The sequence below is a fragment of the Melanostigma gelatinosum genome, assembly GCF_949748355.1.
Source record: "Melanostigma gelatinosum genome assembly, chromosome: 21".
In the NCBI taxonomy this organism is placed as follows: domain Eukaryota; kingdom Metazoa; phylum Chordata; class Actinopteri; order Perciformes; family Zoarcidae; genus Melanostigma; species Melanostigma gelatinosum.
The window spans coordinates 15785923-15810447 of NC_136654.1; the positions used below are offsets into that span (position 1 = coordinate 15785923).

At 48.6% G+C, this 24525-nt stretch overlaps 1 protein-coding gene across 1 annotated transcript in view; it reads right to left on the minus strand.

The window, feature by feature from the left end:
- The window catches only part of sdk2b (sidekick cell adhesion molecule 2b), a 239330-nt gene that overhangs the window by 48471 nt on the left and 166334 nt on the right, over nt 1–24525 (minus strand). The window contains exons 3-7 of the mRNA XM_079293331.1: nt 15304–15410; nt 12801–12948; nt 2102–2235; nt 1170–1281; nt 633–823 (exon numbers count right to left, since the gene is read on the minus strand). Coding sequence (XP_079149457.1) covers nt 633–823; nt 1170–1281; nt 2102–2235; nt 12801–12948; nt 15304–15410 — 692 coding nt within the window. The remainder of the gene's footprint in view (nt 1–632; nt 824–1169; nt 1282–2101; nt 2236–12800; nt 12949–15303; nt 15411–24525) is intronic.

Below are 24525 nucleotides of genomic sequence, written 5' to 3' on the forward strand. Positions count from 1 at the left end.
ACTGCCTCATGACTTCACAGCTGTGGCTTTGCAAGATTCATACAGTGAGACCGGTGATATTTATATAATTTTCATACCAGCTCCGTTGTTTGAACTTGCCAACCTTAATGCTACGTTTACTCCCTCACATTTGCGTGATGTACCGCACGGAGCTAAATGGAGATACTCGGCCCCCCCCCCTCCCTTCCATTTAGAGTGTCGTGCTGTGTCATACAGCAATTATGCATTATGACTCATCACATCACTTTCTCTGTACATTGTGCAAAGTAAAATGAACAAAATGACGGTGAACTTTAAGGGCAAAAAATGCAGAGAATGAAAACACAAACATTAAGGAAATAAGCTCCAAATCAAGAACAACTGGAAATATCAAAACACGCAAGCAAAAGCACGAATATCAAACGCCAAACAAGTCAACAATGAACCTGTTTCACCTCAGCGACGGCGATACTGAAGCTTTCCCATCACGGCTCATATGAATGTGGATTTGGAGCACGTTTCCTTAATATTTGTGTTTTCACTGTTTGTTTGTTTTCCACTGTAAAAACACTACTTGGAATGCAATCTCTAATCCGAGTACAAAGTGATAACACAAGAAGAAAAACAGACACGGGCATACTTCCGTCTCTTACCGAGTACATGCAGATAAGCCCCAGCGCTGACTGAGGGCACGCTGCTGCTGCGGAGGATGGCCTCGCACGCGTAGAAGCCGGCGTCGCTCACCACGGGACTGAGGATGGTCAGCCGGCGGTTGAAGTCGCTCAAGCCGCTGGTCACCAACACGCCGTTCTTACGCCACGAGATACTCAGCTTGATCAGAGGCCTGCAGAGTGAAACGTAACGCCTCAGATATGTTTCAATCTCACTGAGAGACATAATAATATGATTCTGGTTGGGCAACACTGGTCCGATGGGACGCATAGCCATCACATCTGTTTAATCTGCTGGAGCATGGAGTATTGAAATCCAGAATAAATATCTGTTGATGGGCTGAGATGATGCCAACTGTTTTCAATTCAAACGGACTATTTGATGAATCAAGGGATGCCATTAGTGGAGCAGTCTGCTTATTCATTCAAGATACAAGAACACAAAACCTTGCAAAACAAGAGAGAATATATTGGATTTAACCACAATGATCATTCACCGTGCAGCTCCAGCACGTTTACCTGGCGTTGGCGACACACTCCACCGTGACCTCCGAGGTGCCTGTAACCACGCTCGTGTTCCTGGGAGGGATGATGATGGTCGGGGCAATGGGGTCTGCTGGACCTCCTACATCTAGACAGACAGACGGACAGATCGCCAAACACCAACAAAAAAACACACACGTGGAGAGGTTAAGCAGCGATGATCTTGATCGATAAACAGAAATAGATTCATTGATCACAGACAGAATGTGGCGAGTCCTCTGGACATTGGTATCCAGCAAGTGCTGTTGGGAGGCGAGGGCTGGCGGGAAATGCATGGTCAGGGACGTCGCTGCAGCTACAGCAGATACCGACAGACACACGTGCACACACAGCCAATCGCAAGCACTCACTCAAACACAACGCCACTGTCAGTGTGTAGGCTCCACCGGCAGCACTGTGTGTACGATGTGTGGGTGTGTGTTTGTGTGTGCATACGTGAGAGGAGTGCACATGTAAATGTACGCTGTGATCCACTGAGACCGGCCAAGTTAAGACCTCCTGCTGGGCTCTCGATATAACCCGAATCAGAGTGTGTGTGTGTGTGTGTGAGTGTGTGCGTGTGTGTGTTCTAGCAGTAATATAATCAACTCGTCCAATGTTCCCCATAGGCTATTTCTGTTCCCTTGTGTTGTCAAGTGATCCAACAATGTAGAAATACAAGTCCTGCATTTCACTTCAGGGAAAATGCAGTATAATAAGTTAAATTGACTTTTATAATAAATATGAAAAGTAAAAGCACTCAATCTGCATTTTTTTTGCAGTGGTGGAATGTGACGAACTACATTTACTCAAGTTTTTTAATAAATATTTCTGATTGTGCTTAGTTGCTTTCCACATTTGATGTCGCACGAGATGTTACGGTGCAGCCACACTTGTGAGCTGTGTGTTAGCAGCATGTGGTTACTCACTCTCTACTGACAGGGTGATGGGCTGGCTGGTCTTGTTCTCTCCGTTCTTGTCATTTACCGCTTGGACGTAGTAGCGGCCGGCATCCGGCGCCACCGTGGACAGTATGACCAGCGTGTTGTCCAGAGTGATGGCACTGAGGAGGGAACAAGGCAAGTAGAGCGTTTTTTAACAATCCGTATTTTAAGACCGATTGAAACTAGAAGACAAAGGAGAGGGAAAGTCAAGATAGGTGTCAGGAATCCATTTTTTAAAGAACAGTTTCTTGTGCTCCTTCAAAAAACCAAGAAGTTCAGAGAAATAAAGGAAACACAATACATGTTTAGCCTTCGGAGGAAGCGTCAGACTGCCTAATTAGAGCTAAATATGTTTGGAGTGTCCACACTTGTTCCCACTGCTGGAAAGGGTATTAAACATTTTAACATTTTAATGACACTGTTCAAGCTGCATTAGGTATATCGATTTACGATGTGTAAACACGGTGTCGGTGCTGACTGAGCAAGGCAGACATATTGACAACCTCCCTTGTTCATCCTTCTCCTCATGGTCCGCTCTGAAATATGATCGCCCAGCGTAATAACCCACGCCTTTTAATTGGCTGTTTGTACCCCGCTGCTTCCAGTGGTCTGCACTCTGGCAGCCAACAGCTGTTGGCAGGAAAGAATAGAGTCGTCCTTGTCGGCTGCTGGAATGATGAATAAAGACAAATCCGTTTTCATCAGTGTTCTATAGGGGCTAATACCTGGCGCCTATAGTTGTCTCTATCAAGTTCTCTCTTGGACTCTCCCTCGTCCATGTAGCAACCAGTGAGGGAGAAATCTTCCTCCCCCCCTCTGCCGCCTGATGTGGCAGCCCCCTGACTATGTTTACAATCAATATTTTCTTATTATCTGTGCCTGTTCAACAATCTGGCGGTAGATAGCCCGTTCCAACTGGGTGCCTCCCTCCACATACATCTTTTCCTCTGGCCTTATCTTTCCATCTACTGGTCCGTCCTACTCCCCCGCTCTCCTCAACTCCATCCATTCCACCAGATGGTGGATGTGGTCATGTGAGGAAGCGGTATCTGGTCATCTACCCTGGCAGAAAACACAACTACCGAAGCACATTTGGGAATAAACTCTTCAACACAGCAGGTAAAATGTATTCCAAATGAAAAAATCAACAACTAAATAGCACGCTTATGAGATTGTGACACACCTGAATACAAATGCGCGTTTAAACACGGCAGGAAACAAAAGAGAGTTTCAGTCACAGACCAATCGGAAAGCTTGGTCAACAACTAATGTAATCGATTGAGTTAAATCATCAATTAGTTGGGTCTATATGTAATGATGCCCGGCACTCACTGTGGTGACGTCTCCTAAGGCGGGGCCAGCCAATGCGGCGCCTCGTGTAGCTCAAGTGATTGATAACAGGAGATGAAACCGTCTCAGTGCAGAAGCAAATGCACGATTATAGGTTCTGATTTTAAAAACAGACGTACTGGACGCTTGATGAAGCTAACGCCTGCTCCACTGGTGAGAAACACAAATACTGTATATGATAAATATATAGATATATATATATATGATTTTCCGAGCATGGCTGCATTCCCCATGTTCATTTATTTAAAATATATATTTTTATTGTATTAAAAGAGCGAGGATATGTTTGGGTTTTTGAATACATTTAAAAAAGTAGTTGTTTTTTTTAATAACGGATCAACCAAAGCTATAATCAACAGATTAATCAATTATCAAAATAGTCCTTATTTGCAGCCCTAAGAGAAACAAATCAACATCATCCAAATTGTTGTTGCCCCGACCCGCCTTCCATAATCTTTGACATTTCAGTCGGATTTTCTCTTTGACGTTCCCAGAGCTATTGGCGGCACAAAATTGTTAATAACAGCTATCTGAAATAACAAACAAAAAGTCTTTGACTCCCTTCAAGTCATGGCTTTTTCCTAGTACAGAAATTCTGGCTGCTTGTTGCACACAAATGAGAAAAAAATGACAACCCCCGTCATGTACAATTTCGCCATGTCTCCGCTATCTCTCCTCCAGCACAAACCCACTCCACTTCTCCATCCAAGTGTGCCTCCATCCTGCCCTGCATCTCACCAGTGTGGGATCTGCGGTGTCTTATTAAGGGCGCAAGAGAGCTTTTGAAAAAAAATCCAAATAGGGATAACAATGCTCACAAGCACAGACCGGACGCTCTTTTTAGCTCCAGAGTGGCATGTAGGAAAAGCACAGCACACACAGCACAGAGCGGCCTACAAGCTACCTGTGCTGTTAGCGTTGAAGCACGATGACTTATGAGATCCGTCTCCGGACTCATTTCTCAAAGCAGCCTCAGTCACTGGGCTCATTTGGGATTCCCTGCATGCTGAGACTGAAAACTTCCTAAAGGGACTGGCAGGCCTCAATGGCTGCAGTCTGCGGTATGATCTGCGGTAAATATTTAATGCCAGCTTGCTGGAGCGGTGACATCCTGGACGCACGGCCATGAATTATGGATCCCCCTCAGGGATGCGGGCAGAACGGAAGTGTCCAAAGCGGCTGAATGGATCCCAGGTGGATCCCAGGACCTTTCTAAAACGGGGACACAATCCAGGGTTTAGCTTCTTTACCTGTCGCTTCATAAGAAACTCTTGAAGATGAATATACAGGGCAGTGCTGGTAAGTTATAAGAGGCAGGGTTTCATACGGCCTGGAGGAGACAGCACATTCTCACCGTGGTGATGTACAGCATGCAGCTCGCACTCTCTTTTCCTCCAAAGACCACTCCCTGCTCAATAACCCCATCTAAACTCAAGCCAAAATAAGTTTCAACTTATATTTCACCATCATCCAGAGCAAGTCCTGATCTCATCAATAATAATTGGAGTGGGAGGCAATATTTTCCGCCGGCTAGTTGATTTGAATGCGTCTCCCTGCTGAGCATTCTCTCCCCTCAGCCTGTAATCAGGCTGCTGCAGTGGGGGTCACACAAGACGCTGTTGCACAGCGTGCTCGCCGGTCCTCAGGGATCAAAGAGCGCATGATGCAGGACGGAATTAAGAGTAAGCCAATTATCCAGAATGGCTTTACATGTATATCAAGGGAGCAGGAAGAGGGAGATAAGACTTTGGTTAAAAGAGGTAATGGAATTGTTCCATTTTTTTTGACCAGCTTCCTGAAGTAATTTCTTGTTTTAGCATGTTGCTTTAAAAAAATAAAAAATAAAAAAGCGTATTCATTATCTCTCTGAATGCATTTTTGGTCATCCTTGTTAAAATCCCTCGTCTCTCATTGGTGTGTGAGCAGCTGTCTGAGGCTTGTTCGTAACGATGGCTTACCATGTAACCGGCACGCTGCAGGGATTTGTCAAGCCACTGAGCAGAGAAATCTGGACAAATCAGATATGTAAGAACATGCCTCTGTACCTGTTTTTATGTCTATTCCTGCAACTTTGAACGCTTTCTCTTTTTATTCAAAACTAATTTCCCTTTTCCATTATTGCTTTCCAGAAAGAGCTGCGGCCCACGAGAGCGAGAGCCTGGCAGGCTGGACAGCTGCTCGGAAAACATCTTGCATCTTGGCCCAGTCGGCAGCTCAACGTGCCGTCCCAGTTTTACTTGCAGCAGGAAGCAGTGCTGGCCTCATATGCAATTACTTTCTCTTGGATCAATTTATGTATGTGAGGCGTCAGGGGTGGCTTTTCAATGACTGCCAGCCTGATAATGATTCCGTAGCACTTAAATCAATAACGATGATGAGGACTCATGTTTGATTGAAATGGGAGTATAAATGTTTCATTTACAGGGGGTCTATTTGAAGCCTTCTATTCATCGCAGAGCAATATTTATTTATTTAACTGTTAGAAGTAAGGAATGAGAAAGCATCGTGAATTCACATGTTTATTTATTGGCGGGCAATACAGAGATCCCGCAATATCTAACGGGTGGAGCAACAAGGCCCCCCCGTATTCCGTGTCCGTACCTTTTATACAGAACAGCGAAGCTGGACGACGGTGCAACAGTCCTGCCTTAAACAGATGGTGTGAAAGGGGCTTTAGAGACTCAACTCACAAGTTGTACCGCGTGTTTTGCGTGTCATCTGATTGGAACTTCACAGAGACCACCAATCAAACTGTAGGACGGATATCGGCTGATGTGGATCGATCGGTGCTGCTTCCCTTCGCTAATTTTCATCATTACTCATAAACTGCATAACAAGGAAATGAAATAAACATGGATCCAGTGATGCGCTCTCATTTTTTAACAACTAATCTTAAGAGCACATCTTTGTATCTCGTTCAACCACTGACTTTGTCAGTCTGTGTGCATATCGTATCGTGTCAATCCAGTTCTGACACATTTTGACAGAGCTGTGGCTGTTCTTACACACACACACACACACACACACACACGCATGGGAGTGTTTCGGCATCTGTCGTGGCTGTCCCTCTCCGCCGGGCCTAACCTCGCTCCACAGCCTCAGACCTCCATTACACGCAGACAAATGTCTGCGGATTGGCCTCCCCCAGGAGAGAGCGAGAGGGGTCAAGCAGCTCACATGGCTGGCTAAAGTATGAGTCAAACTACAAGCCTGTAGACAGATGAAGGCAAAAAACAAGAGAGAGAGTTAGAAGGGTGAGAGCAAGCAGCAGGCTACATGTCCCACTGCTCAATAGCCTCGGCTCCTGGGGCTGGGGAGAGAGAGAGAGGAGAGAGAGAGATTGGGAAGAGTTCAGGGAGTGATGCTCATGGAAACAGACCCTTGTTTTCTCACCAGCGGTGAGTTGGTTGATCGTTCAGGAAACGGTGACGTAAAAACGGATGTCCTAAATACCACGCAAGGTCAAATAGTGACATCTAAATGAACTCAAGGTCATTTCTGATCTGCCGAGTGAAGTATTTACAACACCAAACACCACCAGGCTGTCCCTGAACCCCACATCGATCTACACTAGCGCTGGAAAGATTCATTCATTGAATCATGAGTCAGTGGACAGAAATTCGGAATAATTTAGATCATCAATTCATTGTTTGAGTTATTTTTTTTTGAGCAAAAACGGCAGCATGACTCAGCCTCTCCAGTGTGAGGATGACGGTTTTCTTTAGCCACTCAAATCAAGAAACATTGACAAAATGCCAAATCAACTCATCATGACAATAAGCAGCAGATTAATCAGCGACGATAATAATTGTTAGCTGTAGCTCTCATCTTTAAATCTAATTTGATATTGGTGCCAATATACACAATCCAAAACAACACATGTTTTATTTTTCACCTTTGTTTGGGGGAAATAAACAAATGTCTTGACTGGGCTTCTATAGGAATGCTCACCCAACACTTGGCATATTTCATTATTGACTTTATTGAATTTAATTCAACAAAATATGCCCGAGCATCAAAACGTATTGAGGTTCATACATAAATGTAGTCCTGGAACGATCCATTCTTTAGCTGATTGACAGAAAATAAATCAACCATTTTGATAATCGATCTCAAGGGATTTATTAAGCAGAAAACAAGCAATTAGAAGATGCGTCCTTAGGTCTAATCAGTAAATAATACACAAATAAATCAGTAATAATAAAAAAACAACAGTCGCAGCTCTATTTTCCATTCCTGAATACACGTACAAGGTCTTGTGCTGTTAGAGCTGCGTCTCGCTGACATTCCCTCCCTTGTGACCTGCAGATTGGCGGGTTCGTGACTAATGCTGGGCAGTTGGTCGTAGGGAAATGCAGAGAAAGGGCCTGGCTATTCACTGGCCCTCGTGACTAATGGGGAATCCATATCAGACTGACAGGACCAGAGCATCACAGGCAGGGGCCATTAATTGATCAGTAGCTACAGCAGATTACTCAAGGGAATTGCCGTGTGTGTGTGTGTGTGTGTGTGTGTGATGTCCTCCCACTGACTCCACCAGGTCAGGCTCCTCTGTGTTCTGTCTAAACGGACACCTTGACAAGGTTCTTTTCGGTGTAATGCAGATAAATCCATGCCTAAGTGTCAATGGAAAAGTTTCTGGGAGGGGAAACCAGGTAGCGGGCAGTTAGTTGTTGTCAGTCGTGAAATAGTAAGAGGACAGGCTCCGCTTTATCCAGCGGCAGACTCTAGCCAGCAGCCCTGAAATTCCTGGCAAATGTGTTTACTGAAGGAGCCTCTGATTATACACCACATTAAGTCCCCGAAATAACACAACAAATCACAGCAGCTGAATGGAAAAGACCCTGCCAAATGCATTCCCATTCAATAAGGGAAGAATAATGACCGTTAGCGCTAAATAAGTTATTTTTCTCCTTGCATCCTGCTCTACAGCACAACACAACATAGACGCGGGGGCCCCTGGGTGAACCGATCCATTGAAAGGCAGCTGGACCAATACCTATAGCTGCATATTTTTAGCAACGAGTCAAACGAGGACGCAAAGCCTTGAGCCTGGACAGCAGACAAGAAAAGCATCAGAGAGAAACACTACAATAAGTGAATCCGTACGTTTATGGGTGTACTGTGAGAGCCAGTGCAGGAGTCTTTGCCGACGCCAGGAACAACAGCTGCAGAGGCCACATGGCAGAGAGAGAGCAGTCACAGTGCCACAGTGAGAGGGGGGGGGGGGGGGGGGGGGGACTGGCTGCAGGGAAGCAACAATGCAGTATTCACTAAGTTTCTGTGGGTTTCCTTTACACACGCCGGGCCAGGGCGATGTGCTGCGTTCACACTATAGCATAGCAGTTTACGTGCATCCGTGACCCGGGGGGAAAAATAACTTTGAACTGGTTATGAAACAGACTCCAGTCAATACGGGTGCTTCTCAATGACCTACATAAGTAAACGAGACCATCAACGAGGAGATTGGCTTCTCAGCCACCAGGTCGAAATCATGTGGGTTCACCAGAAACTCCCTCAGCTCAGACTCCAGCGGGGCCTCCGGCAGCGACCAGCAACCGCAACAGCCGGACCCAGATCCGGCTCCGCTGCCGCCTTCGACCTGCAGTCGGAGCTCCGGCTGGGGGGTGGAGAGTTCCGCCCCTGGGGGGGAAGCGTGTCCTCCCCCGGCGAGGAGCAGAGCTTCACCTCACCGCTCCGGCGCTCCCCGCTGGGACCCAGCAATGGAACCACGCTGGTGGAGGTCCAGGCCGTATTGCTGGGCCCGCTGGAGGGAAGCAGGACACTAATGTGCATGAAAACATACTCGTTGCCATTCGAAAATGGCCTCGCCATTTGATAAACGGATGTGATACTTGATTTGAATAAATACTATCAAACCTTAATCCCAGTATTTTGCCAACGTTTGCAACTCCAATAATACCAACAGAATATTTTGAGGCGTCTTCTTGTGATCAGATCAGCTGATATGTATTTGCTCGTTGTGCACAGGACCTGAGACACAATTCCCCTCACAAAAACCTCACCCATCTTTTGCCACCTTTCTACTGCAAAACTAAATAAAAAATAGCAGACAAGAAAAGACAAGAAAACATCCTCCCACCGTGTGACTTAAATTGAAGAAGCAACTGACAGCATTTCCACACAGTTCAGGCCAAAGTGATCACAAAGTGAACGCAAACACAATGCGACAAATAATGCAGTGCAAGTACAGACGCCTGCGGAGAAAGCGTCCATTGAAATAGCTGCTGCTTGGCGGATTACCACAGTTATTCTGGGTCCGGCTGTTTCTCCCCCCCCCCCCCCCCCCCCCTCTCCTCTAAAGGCTGAGGTGTGATTAAGCAGAGCACAGAGAAAAGAACAAGACGAACCCCTGGAGAGTCTGCAAATTCAAGCTATGACACCTGAGGAGGGATAGCAGGAGCAGGGGACAATGAGCAGAGGTTGGAGAAAGGGGAGTAAAAAGCACAGAGTGGTAAAGTAAAAGAGATCTTCAAAACGAAAGAGAAAATGGTCTCCATGGTTGTAGTCCATTGTGCTCTTCCTCCCCTCACTGCTATTCTATATCGTAACTCGGCACGCATTAATCTTGCAGATGGAACCAGCAGTCTTACGATGACTATAACTATGATACATAGACGCCCATGTGACAATGTTTTCAGAGACCACACTGGAGAGGACCAGTCCCCAAAAAGAGCCTTCGTCAAGGTAACATTTGCAGTTTGGCGTTGAACTTTCTCTTTGTCGCTCACTCAGTCTCCCCCGCTCGTGAGACTTTGATGCCTCTGCAGAGTAAACGCTAGTGGCACGAATCAAATTCAATTAAATGATTTTCAATAAAAAAGGCCGCCTGTTATCAACGGTGCTCATTTGCACAGAGTGACCTTGGTGGCGCGCGTGCGCGGCATTAGCATTCTCAGGGCTGGAGGGTAGGTGGGGAGGATGAAGAGAAGCACACGTACACACAGTGGGTGGCCGGAAAGTGGAGACAAAAGGAGAGAGAGAGAGAGAGAGAGAGAGAGACAACGGAAGACATAGACGAGAAAGGAGAAGGAGCTGAACCAGAGTAAGCTCATAGAGTTGAAACATTCTTTGGTGGACCCTTCTCGCCAAAACTGTCGACAGTGTGATCATTCAACAAACCTTTAAAACAATAATTTCTTCAAATAACAGCTTCACAAAAAGAGAGCTCCACGCGGCTCCATTGTTCAACCTTTATCTCGGCCGCTTCTCAAGAGTAATCCGCACTTCCACAACGAGATGGAACGAAATCGGCGCGGCCGGGCCGACCCACGACCGTCTGCAGCCTTCAGCGTCTCAGTCAGTCGCTTGTCTCATTGTCATTCTCGGTCAGGGTATGATTACTGATGATGAGGAGCTGATAAGAAAGATTCACTCTCACCAAGGGCAAGGCCACCGTCCCACTGCGAAGAAATGCAGATGTGATGCGATGGGGATGAGTGCCTTTTTAACACACACACACACACACACACACACATACCAGCGTACGTAGCTACACACCCTAAAATTATTCCCACACACAAACACAGGAACACAGAGGTGTGTGTAACAAAAGCCCTGTGTACCTGAGCCAACAAAGCCAATCAATGAATGGAAAACAGAAGCACAATCACCTTGACTGAAGATGTAAAGAATGTAGCCTAATGGAAGCTACAATATCAATACGGATATTGTGAAAAATGATGTTATTCTTGTCGAGAACTCGGTCTATTCTTAGAAGACCACCACTTTTATCATAGTCTGCTTACAGGTCTTGGAAGTATTACTGCATTTGTGAAAAAAAACAAGCCTTGAAATAAAAAAGGAATCAATGGGTGGTGGAGTTAACCAGACCTCTGCAGCGCCCTCCTCTTCTCTGCTTGAGGTTAGCAGCTCAAGGCAAGGCAAGGCAAGGCAAGGCAAGGCAAGGCAAGTTTATTTGTATAGCACATTTCAACAACAAGGTAATTCAAAGTGCTTCACATAAAACCATTAAAAGCATCAAAACATAAGGCAAAAGAAAAGGAGATTTAAAAACAATTAAAGAAACAGTGTAAGAAATAAAATTCAGTCGTAAAAAGTAAAGGAGATTTAAAACATACATTGAAACAATAATTGATGTCTCCCTGAGACATTACGCTGCACGCAATCAACCATACACTGCCGCAATTCTGCAATTACTCGCACACAAACCACGTCTGGAAAAGATCTCTGCCGATCTGCGTTTTATAGTGTACGCCTTGCACGAACTCGGTCCCGGAGGAAATGGCAACATATTGTACACTTTCTAAATTTGAATCGATGTCTCCCTGAGACATTGCGCTGCACGCTCAAGGATACTTTCGTCGCTGTTAGAGTAATGGATATTCAAACGTAACGTGGGCGCCAGGTTTTGTAAAAAAATACGATATCTCTGGTTCTGCTGAAACAATATTAATCTTCTTGCCCCATTATGAGTCTGACAATGTCATAGGTGTGCAATGCTTCATCGGTGGAGGGCTCTTTTAATAATATATAAGCCGAAATACGGCAATGCGCAGCCATTCATTTTACATGACTCTCAAATTGGAGAGGATCGAGAGAGAGAGAGAGAGAGAGAGAGAGAGCGAGAGAGAGAGAGAGAGAGAGAGAGAGAGAGAGAGAGAGAGAGCGAGAGAGAGCGAGAGAGAGAGCGAGAGAGAGAGAGAGAGAGAGAGAGAGAGAGAGCGAGAGAGAGAGAGAGAGAGAGAGAGAGAGAGACCTCTTTTCCAATCCAACTCTACATTTACACATTTCCGTTTCAAGTGAATAGAATGGGAAGGTAAACCAACAATCCCATTTTAAGCTGTCAGCAGCTCCAGCGCTGGTCCCATCGGGTTCTGGTGGTGCCACCGCTGCCGGCTGGCAAATACTGATAGGTGACCTCAGAAACACACCAATTTTGAGACTAAAATGAAGACAGACAGAGACATCGATAAATGTCTGCTCTGTTAAGCACTTTGTGATACTACTGTCTGTGAAAAGCGCGATATAAATACAATTCATTCATTCATTCATAGACAAACTGAAAAAAGTGGTACATTTCGGTTTTCCTTCGAAAATAAAATTGAGGAACAAAGTGGAGGTTTCATTTCACACGGTGCCAAAAACACCGCTTTGGTCTTTGGCCCTCGTCAAACTTTCCTTTAGCACAAAATGTAGCAAGATGAATGACAAGAGACAGGTAGGAACAGACGCGCTCCGGCTCTCAAAGGAACAAACAAGGCTCACAGAAGTATTTACAGGATCAAACACAATTCACAATACGATTCAAAGTCAAGTCAAAAAAAAGAAAAAACAAAAGAGAAGGACTTACATGCGACTGCTGGGTGGAATCTTGCGGCCATCTCTAAACCAGGTGACCTGTGGCTGGGGGAAGCTGCGAATGCGCGGCGCCCAGACAACGGCGCCCTCTCCCTGAGAGACCGACTGGGTGCGCTCACCCTCCTCGAAACTGCCCATAACTACAGGAAGACAAACACACAAAGACAGAAGAACACAGGAGCGAGTGAGAAAGGGGAAAACGCACACAAATCTCCCTTTACTTCCTTGCATCTGACTTTTGGTGCCCGCGGAGCTTTTTGCCATCTGCTTCTCTGTTGTGAAATGTTACAGTGAGCCACTGTGATGGACAACGCAGTGTTGTTGCCATGGTGTCTGCAGTACATCAAGAAAAGCTGGAAGGAACCGAGATGTAATGGCTCACGGAGAGAGGACACGGAGAGAGGACACGGAGGGGACGCTAAATTGACTCATATTCATATTCCGTAGCCTCCTGTGTGGAGGCATCAAGGGCAATCAATCTCGATCAGCCTCTAAATGTGTGCATTACTCAACATAGTCGATGACCAGCGCTGCAGCTATTCTATTATCTGCTAATATATTTCATTTGTGACAGCGCTTTCATTCCTCCCCTGCCTCATTATATCTTAAGAGCTGACAAAAATACCGCGCTAATATCCCTGCGTCTGCTTATTCGTAAGTGAGATCTATGGGCAGGACCTTTCTGATGGATTTCGCGTCGATCAGCCTTAACTTCAATTGTTGTTTCGATCTCGGCTGTGCAGTTCTCCGATGCCGACTGTAAACCTTTATAGGACAGCAGTAACGAGCAGGGTTTGTCTTCTCTTCCTCCACCGCTGTCTGAACGAGAAAGTGCAGACTTTGCTTTTGTGACAGCTGCTTAAGATTGTTTATTTTAGCTCCATGAGAGGCGAGGGAAGGATCATACATTTGTCTCTTGAATTCAAGGGAAACAATAAAAAAAACAAGACTGAAACCCTTTGAACATAACATCAAACACTCAATTAACTTCTAACACAGTTTAGAAATAATAATATCTTGGAGAAATGTAGGGATCAAGGTATGGGGGCTTTGAACCGGGGATGTCGGAGTGGTTGTGCTTCGATGGCAATCTTATTTTTCCCGTGCACGCTCTCTTTCAAAGAGAACAGAAAAGGTAATCTGGCTTTGCGGTGGAGCTGTGGTGCTCAGTTTAAATGATAATCTGGGAAGTGTGCAAATCCCATGACTTTGATCTGCGGTTCCGGCGATGCAATGTCCTCCTCGGCATGTTTCCCTTTCTCCGAGGTGTGTCTCCGCAACCGTAATTGTGCCGCCTCAATGGAAGAGTTTGCAAAAGAGATCTCCCCATCTCTCTCCCATCTTGTTTTCCTCTCCCTCTTTCCCTCCCCTGTGCATTTCATCCATTTCTTCTGCAGGTGTCCTTAATTCTCCCTTTTTACTCCGTCCCACCGTCCGTGTCCCTTCATGAGCAACTGATGAGGTGGAAGAAGATAATTATGGAAATAGGAAGAGGTGGGAATAAAGAGAACCAGAATAGCAGCGGAGTGCAAGCTAAGAAATAAACAGAAAGCAGTGGTGCCCAGACAACTGACAAAGTCCAAAGAGAGGGAGGAATGCAACAACAACAAAAAGAAACAGTGATGAAAGCAACAAAGAGTCAGACTGCTGGAGGAGAGAAGAGATGCTGAAGGAAGCGGTGAGCAACAGAAACAGCACGTTTGCCCAATACTATAGATAGAAGTGGACCGGTGGGACTGTCGGGCCCCCTCTCTGTCTCCCTCCCCTCTCTGTCTCCCTCCCCTCTCTGTCTCCCTCCCCTCTCTGTCTCCCTCCCCTCTCTGTCTCCCTCCCATCTCTTTCTCTCGCACGCCTGGTTGGCTGCACTGTTCAGTCAGGTACAGCGAGGTGTCACATCCACTCAAATGTCGGCGAGACACGAGGAAGCCAACGAACCTGGCGTGCCCCGGGAGGTCGGGATAATGGGCGTGGGAGGATTGCGCCTATAGGATCGGCTCGTGACAGCACTCCAGCATTTGTAATAGCTCGTTAACAAGACGTGGGCGCCGAGAGGCCTAAAAGCGGCGCCGGAAATTTGCAGAGAACACGCGGCGCATCTGAGCCCTGTTTTTCGGGGCGAGAAACGACAGATGTTGTTGACAAAAGCGAGGGAGCGGAATAAGCGACGGTCATATTGAAATGAAGCAAAGTTTTTAAAAAACGACCACGGCAACAATATCAATCTAATGAGAATGCTGAGTGGAACAGCTGTCCGGGTTGATAGCACCCCGAATTATATGCAGGTAGATCTTTCACCCTGCCAGCATCTGTCCCTTCCTAGTCAGTCCTTGGTACAAAGGCAACCAAACAGAGTGTCGGCATACTGTGTACTCTGCAGGCGGACAAAACACACACACACACACTCCCTTCCTCTGCATCCATCCATCATCCATCCTTTTATTCATCCGTTAGGTCCATTCGTCTGTGTTTCTCCAACATCCCGTGCAGATACTTACAGGCCACCTGCACTTCTGTGCGCCTCTGCAGGAGGGCCCCCACCCGATTCCTCACGATGCAGCGGTAGAAGCCAGCGTGGGAGCGGTCCAGCGAAGGGATTAGGTACCTTTAATAAGCACAGAAAGACACAAGACACGGATGAGGACTATTTTGAATTGCAATAAACTGGGATCTAAACTGGGAAACTAATCAAGACAAAAAGTAGGAATCAAAAGGGTACTGATGTAAAGGCACAAACACAAATATTTGCAAATGTGCAAGCATGAACACACACCGGCGTCTGAGAATGCACACACACACACACACACACACACACACACACAAACGTAAGACCATCTAATAAAGGAACGAGGGCAAAGAGGACATCGGAGCTTAGCTGTTGTTTATTCCAATGATAATGATGCTCGAGAGGCTAACCCAGCTTCCACAGCAAAGCTCTCCCCCAAGACACACACACACACACACACACAGGCACAGACAACAAACACTCGCATTGAAATCAGCTCTATGCACACACACGCGTGTGCATAAAAATCCCCTGCGACAAAGGTCGAGGCTGTGTGTCTCTGGCAGTTGACACTCTCCCGCTGACCTTGACTTCTGTGTCCAGCTGTGGGCGGCAGTACCGCCTCCCTGCCATGTGGAGGCAGCGTACCCTGCCGTTTACAAAGCTGCTGCGCTGGGGAGACTAACTACCTACTTGATGTATGTGGTGTCTTGAGCCACATCTGGCGATACAGCTGACTCCAAAAGAACAAGTGGCAAGTGCTGATGATAAGAAAATGCAGGCTCCCATCGATTCTGCAAACCTTCCACCAAGCTACAAGTAAAACGTGTCTCGCATGTTGCCATGAACTGTACTGGCAAAACACGACTCGTCACACTACAAGACTTACACATGACAATTTAAGTTCAATAATAAGAGTAAATTGGCCATTTAAAACGCCCCTAATGGTGTGTGTGTGTGTGTGTGTGTGTATAACAGCTAGAAAGCATCACTTATGAACTAACAACCAGTCGACTGGCTTCAGTAAGAGGCACCTGCAGATGCTCATCAGCGATCAATGTTTGCTTGACTGTGTGCGTGTGTCCTTTTCGATATCTGCAACACACCAGCGTATGTATACCTGTGTGAGAGACAACCTCAACGTTCATTCATTTCGGAGATCAGACTTCCAGACCGCTCAGAACGCGCAGGCATCATCGTAACAGCATCTTCCAACACCTAATAAATGGCAGTGCAGCGGGAGCTACACGGCGCGGCCAACTGTCTGAGTCTCTAACGGAATATTAGATGGCAGCACGAGATGCAGGAGTTGTGAATTAGCCTAAAGCGAGTTGTACATGTTTGAGTCTTTCTAGCACAACACATGTCAAAGTAAATACTTCTTGTGGGAGGTGAAACACTTATCGCTGCGAGTGCGCTTGCCATCTCTGCTGTCACATTCCTGCATGCAACACGCTCAAGAGTGCTTAGCGCACTGCCAGGCAGCATGTGGGAGTGTACCCTCAGTGATGGGACGCTTTTTTTTTTTATTGCAACCACATGCAATTAGTTTGAAATGTGTTTTGTTTTTTTTGTGATTTAATCTTTTGCGTAAAGAGGTTTTATTTGCATTAATACAATGTTTGGGAAGCGCTTGAGGGAATGACATAGTAGTGAAAGTGAGCAATTGAAAAGTTCGACGAGCCGTTTGCAGGACAGTTTGGATACTTTCACAGAAATAAAGCTTTCGCTGAGGACGAGGGAGTCAAATAATAGGAGCCATTATAAGACGTGTTCCTCGTACTAAAAAAGTACTAAAATGTGTGTAGGATGTTAAACAAACAGTGCTCAGATGAAATATACATGAAAAGACAAGTTTCCACACACTGCCAAAGGCTTCAGAGTAAAGAAGCAAAATGAAATGATACTTTGTAAGAGGCTGCGTAAAATAAGCAAAACCAATAAGTGTGCGAAATGAAACCCAATACAGAGAAACCAGAATATATTTAGAAAGTCCTCGTGAATTTGATCGGGCTGAGAGAAATCCCGCTTCAAAGCCTTCAGGGTTGCAAAGTAAAGTTGCTTAATACCAAACATACACATACAGATGGATGACAAATTAAAAAAGAAAAACTGACATCCAATTAGGAGCAGCCAGAACAACTTCAATGTGCTGCGGAGGAGATTCTTCAAACCATTCCTCCAAAAGATGTTCTCCCCTTGAGCCCTGTATGGTGGCATGTGCAATTATTTTGTTTATCCACCCAATTTAGGGTTTTCTTTCATTCGTCTATATATGTCGTGTCTGTGTCAGGAAACTTTATTTTTGGCCCATTCATAGCAGCCACCTGTTGGTTTGCACACATGAACACTGGAAGCCATGTTTAACAGGTCTGGTGTTGTGCTCATTGACGTCTGTATTTCTCCCAGCTGGAGACAGGATCGACCAATCAGAAGTTTGTACAAGAATGGCGATAAGGTGAGTTTATACATCAAGTTAGGTACTTAGCTACATCCATGAAAAAGAGCAAACGCAATTAAACACCTCTTGAATCTGCATATGTTTTTTATTATTGTGACGATAACTTGCTTCCAGCAAACACAGTTTCTGTGTCGAAAGAAAATGGATATGTCACTCACTGATAATTATTTAGGGGAAACAAAAAACAAGACAATCTTTCCCCGGACGGAAATCTTCAGACATTAACATGATATCAGGCTCAGTGAATACAGGGGAAACGAAATTGGCAATTGGTGGCAGATTATTAACATCAGTACAAAGCAACGTTTCTCCTCTTCTTTGTATCGATGAAGATGTCTAGAAAGCACGCCTCAGCGCTTTGGAAGTGGCTGCCACCAAATGGAAGTATAGCACTGCAATAACAAATGGTCGGGTGTGTTCGAAGGCTGTTAATATCCATTACAAAACAAAAATGAAATGGTATCAAATCTCATTAGCAGCAGTGTCAGTTGGACCCGAAGGACCTAAATGAGTTTTGGCCCAAAGTCTATTTAGACTTAATCAACGAATCAGGAGGCTCTATTAATGATGTGTGACTCCTTTCATATGTTCCATTAACTAAATGAATACAATTACGTGTGTGTGTGTGTGTGTGTGTTATGCATAGATGGAAGGAATATGAGGTGAATAGTGTGCAGGAGAGTGGCGGGAAAAGACAACAACTTGCCAGTCGCGTTAGCAGTTTGGCGGGAGAAGAAGCAGACATTAAGAGGGAGATGGCTGACAGGTGGTGTCGGTGCTCCAAGCTTAACCTCACCCCGGAGCCAGAACCTTCAGGGTGACTTTAGACGGTACTCTCCCCCGCTCTGTCTCCCTCTCTCGCCCTGTCCCTTATATAATGAATACAATTAACCTTTGCGGAGCTGTGCGTGTTGGCAGCAGGTCGGGGGGAGTCAGCGGGGGAAGGGGGGGGGGTCGCTGTGTTGGACAGAGATTGATTGATGTTCCTGGGGTCAGCGCACTCCGTCAGATCCCCTTTAATTAGCCCCACTCAGGAGAAAGGATTCGACGGGGAAGAAGTGGATTGGAGATTGGAGAGGGAGGAAGGCGGCGAGTGTGGAAACGATGGAAGGAACGAAAAAGACGGAAGGATAGAGAAAGAGGGTGGGAGAGATGATGGGATGGTAGGGGATGATTGGCTAAACTACAATCCTTGATTGAAGACGGCTACAGCGCACTTTATACAGTGAGTGTCACGGGAGTTCACAGATAGGACCCAAACGCAAGACCACAGGAGACAGAAGTGAATGTTAAACAGGTTTTATTTATAGACAGGTGGGTGCAGGTGTGGAGCCCGTGGTCCGACACCCGAGTGGCAGATCGACAGTGTGATGTCCCGTGGCTCGACACTGGAGAGTTGACAGATCGATGGTGTGAGTCCCGTGGCTCGACACTGGAGGGCTGGTGAGTTGACGGCGTGAAGTCCCGTGGCTCGATACTGGAGTCGACAGAGTGTAATCCGTAGACCACAACGAGAGCAGAGCGGCGGAGCGCATCCACAAACACAAGGAGGGCAGAGCCGTGGAGTGTAATCCACAGGGTTTCAGCGGGTTGAAGACGGTACGACCTGACACTCCCAGACTGCAGGACCAGAGTTTATATAGTGGCAGGCTACTCATTAAGGGGCCCTGAGTCTGGTGTGTCAGGCTGCAGGAGGTGATCAGCTTGAGTGTCCTCAGCCGTGCACGATTAAGGGTGCGGCCCTGGGAGGTGTCTGAAGGCAGAGGACAAACAGAGCACATGGCACACCACAACAGACAGGGGAATCCTGGATCCTGACAGTACCCCCCCCTTAAGGCACGGATTCCAGACGTAACACAAGACCCAACACAGGGCGGGTGGAGGGGGTCCGGAGGAGGGATGTCCCCACAGCTAGAAGGCCGACTAGGGTGGGCGGCGGGGGTCCGGAGGAGGGGTGACAGGATCTGACCCGCCACGGGGCCGCCGAAGAGCGTCGGCCCCCGGTGCTCCGGCGGACGGCCGAAGGGCTCCGGACACGGGTGCTCCGGCGGACGGCCGGGAGGGCAGAAGGGCTCCGGCCACGGGTGCTCCGGCGGACGGCCGGGCGGGCGGAAGGGCTCCGGCCCCGGGTGCTCCGGCGGGCGGCCAGGCGGGCGGAAGGGCTCTGGAGAATAGGATGCTGGTGCCGCAGTGGCAGGTACTGGAGGTCTCTGCTGCTCCGCGACGGCAGCGGGCACTGGAGGCCGCTGCTGCTCAGAGACGGCAGCGGGCACTGGAGGTCGCTGCTGCTCAGAGACGGCAGCGGGCACTGGAGGTCGCTGCCGCTCAGAGACGGCAACTGGAGGTCGTTGCGCCTCTGGGACGGCGGCCGGGTGTGGGAGAGGCTGCGGCACGGAGGCGGCGACAGGAACTGGAGCGGACTGCGGCGCTGAGGCGGCAGGAACTGGAGCGGGCTGCGGCGCTGAGGCGGCAGGAACTGAAGCGGGCTGCGGCGTAGAGGTGGCAGCGGCAGGAACTAGAGCTGGCGCTGCGGCGGCAGGAACTGGCGTAGAGGCGGCCGCGGCAGGAACTGGAGCTGGCGCTGCGGCGGGAACTGGGACTGCGGCGGCAGGAACTGGAGCTGCGGCGGCAGGAACTGGCGCTGCGGCGGCAGGAACTGGAGCTGGCCCTGCGGCGGCAGGAACTGGAGCTGCGGCGGCAGGAACTGGAGCTGCGGCGGCAGGAACTGGAGCTGGCCCTGCGGCGGCAGGAACTGGAGCTGCGGCGGCAGGAACTGGAGCTGCGGCGGCAGGAACTGGCGCTGGCCCTGCGGCGGCAGGAACTGGAGCTGCGGCGGCAGGAACTGGAGCTGCGGCGGCAGGAACTGGAGCTGCGGCGGCAGGAACTGGAGCTGCGGTGGCAGGACCAGCGAGCGGCTCTGGCTCCGCGGCCGCGAGGTCCGGGGATAGCTGCGGCTCCGAGACCACAGCTGGGACTGGAGGTCGCTGCTGCTCCGGGACGGCAGCGGCAGGACCTGGAGGTCGCTGCTGCTCCGGGACGGCAGCGGCGGGAACTGGAGGTCGCTGCTGCTCCGGGACGACAGCGGCGGGAACTGGAGGTGGCTGCTGCTCCGGGATGACAGCGGCGGGAACTGGAGGTCGCTGCTGCTCCGGGACGGCAGCGGCGGGAACTGGCGGTCGCTGCTCTGGGACGGCAGCGGCGGGAGCTGGAGGTCGCTGCTGATCTGGGACGGCAGCGGCGGGAGCTGGAGGTCGCTGCTGCACTGCAACGGCAGCGGCGGGACCGGGAGGTTGCTGCTGCTCCGGGACGGCAGCGGCGGAAACTGGAGGTCGCTGCTGCTCCGGGACGGCAGCGGCGGGACCTGGCGGTTGCTGCTGCTCCGGGACGGTGGCGGCGGGAACTGGAGGTCGCTGCTGCACTGCGACTGCGACGGCCGGGACTGGAGGTCGCTGCTGCTCTGGGATGACAGCGGCGGGAACTGGCGCAAGCTGTGCCGCAGAGGCGGTAGGAACCGGAGCTGGCTGTGGTGAAGAGGTGACAGGAACAGGCGCTGGCTGCAATGCAGTCTGACTACGGGGAGCCGGAGTCGACCGGGCCACCGAGTGTTCCGCTACCCTTGCATGGCTCCGTCTCCGGCTGAGAAGGTGCTTGACCCTATACTCAGAGTTCCCCAGAGGGTCAAAAACTCTCATCAGAGCAGTCACAAAGTCCACATACCCCACAGTATTAGGCTGGTCGCTGCTCACTGTGTACATGGCCCAGTCCAAAGCCCTTCCCCGCAGTAAGCAGACCACGTAAGACACCTTGGACCTGTCTGAGGCGAAAGTCAGGGGCTGTCGGTCAAACACCCGTTGGCATAGCACCAGGAAGCCTTGACACCTCCCCAGTGTTCCATCATAGGGACTCGGAGCCGGCACGGGGGATTCCCAGACCGGCGGAGCGAGGACAGGCGGGAATAGTGCGGGTGCTGGAACTGGTGGAGACTTGACTGTCCGGGCTAGTTCCTGCCCGCACCAGCCAACCCGAGAAACCTCAGCAGCGAAACGTCTCATCTTCGCCAGGGAACGTCTCGTCTCCTCCAGCAGCCTGGTAGTGCTGTACAGCGCAGCTGCTCCTGTGGTTGCTGGGTCCCCCTCAGAGACCTCAGCTTCCATGGATTGCAGGGCTTGACGCATCTCCATGAGCCTCTGCTGGTGTGCCTCCAGCTGCGTGCTATATCCGGCCAGCGTAGCTGCTCCTGTGGTTGCTGGGTCCATTATGGTCAGGTCGTTCTGTCACGGGAGTTCACAGATAGGACCCAAACGCAAGACCACAGGAGACAGAAGTGAATGTTAAACAGGTTTTATTTATAGACAGGTGGGTGCAGGTGTGGAGCCCGTGGTCCGACACCCGAGTGGCAGATCGACAGTGTGATGTCCCGTGGCTCGACACTGGAGAGTTGACAGATCGATGGTGTGAGTCCCGTGGCTCGACACTGGAGGGCTGGTGAGTTGACGGCGTGAAGTCCCGTGGCTCGATACTGGAGTCGACAGAGTGTAATCCGTAGACCACAACGAGAGCAGAGCGGCGGAGCGCATCCACAAACACAAGGAGGGCAGAGCCGTGGAGTGTAATCCACAGGGTTTCAGCGGGTTGAAGACGGTACGACCTGACACTCCCAGACTGCAGGACCAGAGTTTATATAGTGGCAGGCTACTCATTAAGGGGCCCTGAGTCTGGTGTGTCAGGCTGCAGGAGGTGATCAGCTTGAGTGTCCTCAGCCGTGCACGATTAAGGGTGCGGCCCTGGGAGGTGTCTGAAGGCAGAGGACAAACAGAGCACATGGCACACCACAACAGACAGGGGAATCCTGGATCCTGACAGTGAGTGTTCCCATAATAACATCAAACCCGTGACAAACGTTAGCTCCAATAACATTTTACACAAATTGCTAGTTATGCTGTGAGATAATAAACCCTCACACACAGAGCACACTGTAATTACCGTATACGCTAAATGCATGACAGTAAATCACGACACACAATAAAGCGTCGTAAATCCGGGACGACACGGTAATGACACGCCTCTGTTTTTTATCTCCAGCATCAGTGCGTCTCCTTCCCGCCATTAGGGGTTCATGACATGCCGCTGCTAAACACGGCAAAAGCATTTGAAACCCGACCCAGAAGGCCGCCGCGCCATGCGCCAATTGTGTGACAACTCGTTATGGAAGCGGTGACGTTTTTTACTCTCATCGTATTGTTTGGAGTTTACGATGAGGCCATCGCCCTCTTACAACATGTTCATGCCATTTCACTTCCGTTGATGAGTTCACCTGCGGCATCGCGGCAAGACTTCAACAGCTTGTACGTTCAGTACCATATAAACAAAGGCAACAGCAGTGGCAAAGTATTACTTATGACAGGCTAATTACATATTTACTGCAGGGATCACGATGGATGGATGCGCGCCTTTATTCTGATAGGGTGATTATATGCTTGTGCTGTGCATATCACAAGTTAAAAATGGCCATCGCAGAAAGCAAACAGGTCAAGTAAAATACTACCGTGTGACACATTTCCACTTCTTCACTTGTGTCTCTGAGAGCAGCTGGCAGCAAATCAATAATGTACTGCATTCTCTCTTGAGGAGACGGCCTTTGAAAGTCTATTGATTTATATCTTGGGATCATCTTTTCAAATTCTATAGGATGAGCGTCTTCATTCTGCTGTGTCACCCGTTCTGTGACCCATGCAGTGCAGCACAATCACTGTATGATACAACACCAGCAGCAGCACATTTTCTTGAGTGGGTCTGTTCCAATCAGAGAGTATAGCCTGCAGACACCAGCAGCCCTGCCAGCCCGCTCCCAATGTAGGTCAGCGCTAAACGTTTGGGAACCTCACCAGCATGTTTCCATCACACCGCATCACACTGTATACGCGACATTATGCAAAATCATACCACACTGTATCAACACAGCCGCAGTTATGATTATCCAAACAGTCCAAAGGCAACACAACTACACAATACACACACACATAACACGCGCTGGTGAACGGTGCGTGCTTAAGTATCCGTGGAATCAGAGAGAAGTGCTTTCATGTGAACGGTTGAGCTTTTGGCCGAGTTGTTAATAATTCATAAAGCTGGCTGAGGATCACAAATTACAATAGCAGCCGTACCTACCAACAGCGCAACGACACTAAAACTCATTGAGACGCACGCCCTCGCACACAAATACAGTAAACATGCATAATAAAACGAATGGCGTCTGTTTTTTCCTCTCTCGCTGTCGCTCTTTCAGGCGGACTCACTCCCTCCACTCCGCCACAGAAGAAAAACAGGGAGTGAGCGAGTGCAAATGGGGTAGAGAGAAAAGTAAGAAAAAGCTATTGTGTCTGGGGGCTGTGGAGGAGACTGCCAGGGAGATAGAAAATTGATGTTCTTAGTTACAGAGGGGAATCCATTAAGGTCATCCAGAGAGAGAGAGAGATGCTGCTGGCTGGCTCCGTCCGAGCCCCTGACATGAGGTGATTCTCGAGTGCAGGCAAGTTTTCCGCCTGTGATTTTATGTTCCTGCTACTCTTCCTCCTCAGCACGAACATCACCCCTCATCAGATCACAACTAACACGGTGACGCAATCAAAGTGAATCACATCCTGTTAAAGTCAACCGAAAAAACATTTTCCTGCATCAGAAAGGTAGATTTCTTTTTCAAGGATGCTGTCATTTCATCCGGTGAAGTGGCTGGTTATCGATTTTTTTATTTGA